The sequence below is a fragment of the Gymnogyps californianus genome, chromosome 11 (assembly GCF_018139145.2).
Source record: "Gymnogyps californianus isolate 813 chromosome 11, ASM1813914v2, whole genome shotgun sequence".
NCBI lineage: Eukaryota > Metazoa > Chordata > Aves > Accipitriformes > Cathartidae > Gymnogyps > Gymnogyps californianus.
Window position 1 is genome coordinate 21,178,526 of NC_059481.1, and position 6,098 is coordinate 21,184,623.

Here is a 6,098-nt window from a genome sequence, read left to right on the forward strand (position 1 = left end):
AAAGAGCTGAGCCGGGGTGTATGGAAAGAAGCCCTGCCTGCCAGCACTGTTTCCTAATCCTGGGGACCAAAAACCTCTGATCGTTAAACCAGTGTTCAGAGATTCAGCTGAAGGCTGCTGAGCAGACAACATCCAAGCTGACCTTTGAGGAGACACACAAAAAAAAAAAAAAAAAGGGAAAACACAAGGGGGTTACTGTGCAAATGCCGGAGAAAAAGAGTCATTTTAATAAGGGACCCCACCCTTAAAAGAAGACTTATTGCTAATGCATGCCCAGGACATTTCTGCGTGATGGCATGCTAAAAAAATCCTCTCTGAAGAGGGACCAAAGGCTTTGTTGTGGCATAAGTGAGGCTTACAGTTCCCAAGAAAAATCCTGTCCCTCTCTTGCATCATATAGTCGGGGACGGAGAGGACATTTCTAGACAAAAAGGCAGCCAGCCGGGAAGGAGGACAAACAGGGAATACATTCCTGACTCGCTATTTAATTGCTTTAGTGCAGGTGCAAAGAGCTAAATGAAAGGAAAAATAAGGATGAGCGTGTGGGGCTGAATTAATCTCAGCTTTAACCAGGAGGCTAATGCAAGACGGAGGTGGCTGCTGTAATAAATGGGCTTCCACCCAACTTCTTTGTGGTTTCTGTGCTTTTTTTCCCCCAGGGACCAGGCTCGTTCCCGCAGCGCTGCTCTGGCCAGGTAAGGAGGTGATGGGGATGGTCCCCTCCAGCGCGGCAGGGGTGGCTGGTGCTTGCTGGGCGCCTGCCCTCCCGCTCTGCCCGCGGTGGCTTTGGCATTTCAGCCAGGCTCCGGCAGGACCGGGGTGCCTGGCATCCCCCTCCGGAGGGATGTCGTTGATGCCAGCTGCTAAGCAACTTTGAAACTGGGTCTTGGCGGGATGATGTCCCTTCACTCTCAGCTTGTGAGACCGCGTTTTGAGCGGAGGGCTGGCAGGGCCAGGGGTGGCTCTGCTTTTCTCTTTCCCCTCGGATGTAAAGCACTTTGAACGCATCAATTGCCTTCTGCGGCTCTGAGCAGAGTTTCCAGCCCGGTCCCTTTCAGCGGTTAAATAGGTGCAATGGAGGGTTTAGGGGACTCCGATGGACGGCGATGCCTCAAGGGCTGACGTGGTCCAGCGGCTGCAGCATCTCTTGGGTCTCAGGAGCTGGTCTCTCTGCCACACAATTTGACTCTTAAACCCACAAAGGGGAAAAAATCCTTTTTTGCTGGGCCCGGGAGCAATCCTGCAAGCAGAGCAGCGTCAAAGATGGTGCAACCCCCCCTCAGAGCTCAGGCATCCCCTCCAGAAAATAAGTGGGAATAGGTTTAATGATGGAAACCACCCTATCCCAGAAAGTGAACCTCATCCTCTCGGGGAACAATGCAGAGCCATCCCTGCCAGCCTGGGACCAGCTCAGCTGTGATCCTCCTGTATGTCCGTGCACTTCTTAATTTGATAGACCAGGAGATGTGAAGGTCTGCTTGCGTGGAATTAAAGTCCCTGTGATGCCCCTGGGAGCATGCGTGCTGGCGCTGGCTCCAGCAGGGCTTGAGGCTGGCCCTCTGTCATCCCCGCAGCTCTTTTACTTTTGCTGGCCAGAGAAGCAGGGTGTCCTTGGTTTTCCTCCCTGCCCTTGCATTGCACATCATATTTTTTAAGCCCTTGTGAGCTCTTTGTCCCTCCCAGGGTTTCGTGCCGCACACTGAGCTCTCACTGCGTTACGCTGAAAGAAATACAAAAAGAACAAGGTGGGAACCGATAGAGTGCAGAAAAAAATGTATATTCATTAAAATGGCAAAATGACCCAAGTTTCTCCTTATTAATTCCTTCCTTACAGCATTGCCAGTCCAGGCACATACCTGTGTTCATCCGTGATGCTCTCACGGACCTGTGTGATCCAGGAGCATCGCTGGGGCGTGTGTGTGTGTGTCTGTGTGTGCTGCGAGTCTCCCGGTTGTCTGAGCAACAGGACGTTCATCACTAACTCCAGGGATAATTAACTCATTTTCCTGTATTTATAGAAATCTGATGCAGGGAGTGTTGGCACTTCTCCCTGATGGGGCCACATTTGGCCACAACATCTTGAATTTTGGCCATTTCTTGCAATACGGTGGCTTTGTCATCATCCCCGCTGCCTGCTCATTAAGCCTGAAATTGGGCAGCTCGTTAAGCCCACAAGGGCAGGGGTGCCGTCCCCTGCCCAGGGTTGGAACACCAGCAGCTGCCTGAGCCGGGCTGCCCGTGGGTGCCCACCTCCGCGTGCCCCGCTCCTGGTTTGCCGGTGCAGGGGATGTTTGCATCAGCGTTGCCATCTCCAGATGCCTGCATATGCACGGGCTAAAAACAGCACAGCTCCCGGCTCAGCCGCTGGCAAGGGGAAATTTTGCTGTTTCGAGGGGTTTGTTGCAGGGATGTGATGCAAAGACGCGCTGGAGCATCCTGACTCGGCACCGCGGCGGTGGGAGACCCGTGGGGAAAGACAAGGAGCATCTTCTCTCGGTGTCAGGGCATGCATATGCCAGGTACGTTTCCATCAGCTGGGAAAAATCCAGACCTGGACATGGGTTTCCCTTTCTTTCTCCCAGACAGCCTGCAAGCAGCTCGGTACTTTTTAACTGCTTTTTCTTTTTGCTGCTTGCTTGTTGGGATGGTCTTTGGGGAGGGAGGGGGGTGAAGGCAGCAAGGGGGCTCGCTCTCAGGGGCTCGGGGTGCGGGTGGTGGGGCTGGAGGAGGGCGGCTTGCTGCAAGGTGTCGGCATCTCCATCCCACAGAGCTGGGAAGACAGATTGGATCTCTGCTGCTCGCGTTATTTGTGCAAAGGTGAGGAATGCTTTATTTTTGGTATCAGCAAACCGGAAGGTGCCTGAAATGGTAAGAGACGTACCCTACAGCTCGTGTCCCCACGAGTTGGAAGTATTTGCCCTTGAAACATGAGTTGTCCCCAAGCTGGTTGTGCTCAGGCAAAAAGGGCAATTAAATCAAGCCATGGGGGACCACCACGCTGCTCATCACCCCCTAGCCACCCCCCGTGAGGGAGTGTTTCTACCTTCACCTCCTCCTCCTGCTTTGCCTCCCGAAGGCAAAGGGACAGAGGTGTTGAGCTGGTGCTGCCTGGGTCCTGGGAAGGTCCAGGCTCCTAAATGCCACCGTGATCCTCTCCCGAGAGTTGCTGTCAATCCCCAGACAGCGTGGGATCTCCCTTCTCCCCTCCTGGCCACCCTCAGGTGCTCCCACCCATGGCCCCGGATCCAGCACTGGAGATGAAGGTGGACCATTAAGGTTTAAAACACTAATGGAAAGTGCCGTGGGGTTTCTAAAAAGCTGAGCCCTTCTTGCAAAGCCCCTTTGGAAGGACAAGTCCTTGAACCAAGGACGGCTGCCCCGGCACAGGCTCAGCCAGCTCCGGTGTGACCCATTCCCGGCCGGGCTCTGGCGGGCAGCGGCTTGTCCCGTGGTCCTGGCCACCGCTCCCACTTCCCAGCTGCTCAACCGCCTCGCAAAGAGCTAAAAATATATGTCTGTGTGAGCAATCACTATAGCTACGGCAAGGGTTAGCCAAAGAGAGCAGCCGGGCAGCGTCACTGCGACCAGGAGGTGCGGCGGCTCGGCAAAACGGGCAACACGGAGGGGACAGGCAGGGACAGGCCGGGACTGGCAGGTTGCTGCTGGTGCCTCCGGTGCAGATCCCACCATCTCCCCATTTCTCCTTATACTGAAGCTGCAGCACACGACACAGTCCCTAAGAGGGAGTTCACTTTGCCGCTTGCGTTTCGGCAGGGGATGAGTGACGAGCAGCTCCCCGCATCTCCCCGCCGCCCCGCCGCGGAGGGGGACACCAACGTCTCGGCCTCTGGCTGCCCTGAGCACTGGGTTGAGCCCCGGTTCACGCAAGCGGCGAGGGTCCGCGTGATCGTCACGGCCATCTTCTTCTTGCTGGCGGTGGGCAGCAACGCGGCGGTGCTCGGCAGCCTGCTGAGGAAGAGGAGGAAATCCCACGTGCGGCCGCTGATCCTCAGCCTGGCGCTGGCTGACCTGCTGGTGACGGTGGCGGTGATGCCCCTGGACGCGGCATGGAACGTGACGGTGCAGTGGTACGGCGGGGACCTCTCCTGCAAGCTCCTCAACTTCCTCAAGCTCTTTGCCATGTACGCGGCCGCCCTGGTGCTGGTGGTCATCAGCCTGGACCGGCATGCAGCCGTCCTCCATCCTCTCTCCCGCGCTCGCCGCCGCAATGGACTGCTGCTCCGCGCCGCCTGGGCCGGCAGCGTGCTCCTGGCTTCGCCCCAGGTAGGGCTCGGTGCCCTCCCCGTGTGGTTTGCCCAGGCTGGGGTGGTTTTGGAGAACGGCTTCCCCATCCCGGCAGCCCCAACAAGTGCATCCCAATCCATGGGCTTCACCACTGCTGGATTGGCTTTGCTGAGCGAAGCGGTGTGGTTGCTGCGTTGGGTGCTCAGCGCTGCTTTGCACCTTCCTTATAGCACCCATTGGTTGCAACGCCATCAGGGTGTTACGCTAAGGGCTGGGAAAAAATTGTGTCCATTATTTTTTATTCCTCATGCACACGGTTATCTTCTAAATATGCGTCACTGCACCACTGCAAAACATGCTGGAGCAGACCAAGACAAACCTGAGCAGTTCCTGATCAAAATAACATTCGGTATGGCCAGAAAATGGGATTTCACAGCCGTCAGATCCTATCTGTCCTGGCCATAGCCATGAGTTAGGTGCCCAGAGTGCCTCTCCCAGTCCGACAGCGGTAGGGAGGTGCTCTCCATGCACAGCCAGGAGCATCCGCAGGATGTGGTGCCCTGTTCCGAAGCCTCTCTGAGTTATTATTTGGTTCTCCATTTCAGCTTTTCCTCTTCCACCTGCACACGATCCCGGGAGGGAACTTCACCCAGTGCGTTACTCATGGGAGCTTCCGAGCGCACTGGGAGGAAACCGTCTACAACATGTTCACCTTCACCACCCTCTACATCACCCCCCTGAGCGTCATGATCGTTTGCTACATCCGGATCATTTGGGAGATCAGTAAGCAGCTAAAGATCAACAAAGGTAAGCCGGTTCCAGCCCTTTAGTGTTCCACCATGACTCTGTGATTGACCCTGCTCCAGCCTGGAGCGTTGTTGGGTCTCTGCCAACACCCTTTGAAGGGTAACCCAACTGAAGGGTTTGACACAGACTTCTTGACCCCGCTCTTTGCTGTCTTTTGCTTCCTGTGGGCCATGGACCAGACCATGAGATGGTCTCCCCTCGCTGGCAGAAGCAGTCATGGATGGTTATGTTTTGGTTTTCTCCCATCTCCAGCTATCCTTTTGACTCTCCCTGGCAGGTTTGATAAGAAATCAAAACGACCACATCTCCAAGGCACGCATGAAGACTCTCAAGATGACCATAGTGATTGTTGCCACCTTCATCATCTGCTGGACCCCATACTACCTCCTGGGCTTGTGGTACTGGTTCCAGCCAGCCATGATCCAGAAGATGCCAGAGTATGTCAACCACAGCTTCTTTCTCTTTGGCTTGCTGCACACATGCACTGACCCTGTCATTTACGGACTGTACACCCCCTCCTTTCGGGAGGACGTGCAGTTGTGTCTCAGGGGCATTGAAACAGCCATTACCAGGCACGAGAGACACAAACCTGTCCCAGTCTTGGAGAAGAACATCAAGGATGGTGCTGTAAACGGTGGGGTGGCATCAGGGGGCTCCAACGGGACAACTGTCAACACGGTCTGCTGAAGAGACGTACCCAAAAGGAGATGGGAGGCACAGCTTCGGGGTCTGCTTTGTCCCACAGGGTCATTCTGGAGACTGTCGTAAGGAGGTTTGCCACCCAGCTTTGGTGGGTGAGGGTCTCTGGCCACAAACCGGGAAAGTGTCTCCTGCCTGTACTCAGGGTGAAAAACATTCCGGGGTATTTATGGTCATTCCTCCATATTCTGGCAGCCCCGTGACAACTACAAAACTGTCCTTTTTGTACCCTGCGCATGCTCGAGCCCTGATTCTGGGATCAAGCATCTGCCACACTTCCAGCATTGACGCCTGGGAGGAGACACGCCATCTCCTCCGTGGTCCAGGGCCATGTCCGCTGGGGTGGC

The 6,098-nt window shown here is 55.5% G+C and overlaps 1 protein-coding gene across 1 annotated transcript; it reads left to right on the forward strand.

The window, feature by feature from the left end:
- The first annotated feature begins 3,777 nt into the window (after nt 1-3,777).
- Nucleotides 3,778-5,739, forward strand: LOC127020815 (gonadotropin-releasing hormone II receptor-like). The gene is made up of 3 exons (XM_050903622.1): nt 3,778-4,284; nt 4,851-5,052; nt 5,330-5,739. The coding sequence occupies exons 1-3, from the start codon at nt 3,778-3,780 to the stop codon at nt 5,737-5,739; spliced, it is 1,119 nt and encodes a 372-aa protein (XP_050759579.1).
- The last annotated feature ends 359 nt before the right edge of the window (nt 5,740-6,098 follow it).

What these genes read in the sequence shown, in the direction of transcription:
- LOC127020815 (XM_050903622.1), top strand. Translation starts at nt 3,778, where the DNA reads ATGAGTGACGAGCAGCTCCCCGCATCTCCCCGCCGCCCCGCCGCGGAG. An exon ending in TGCTCCTGGCTTCGCCCCAG is followed by an intron (nt 4,285 to 4,850) that starts GTAGGGCTCGGT and finishes TCTCCATTTCAG; the next exon opens with CTTTTCCTCTTCCACCTGCA. An exon ending in GCAGCTAAAGATCAACAAAG is followed by an intron (nt 5,053 to 5,329) that starts GTAAGCCGGTTC and finishes TCTCCCTGGCAG; the next exon opens with GTTTGATAAGAAATCAAAAC.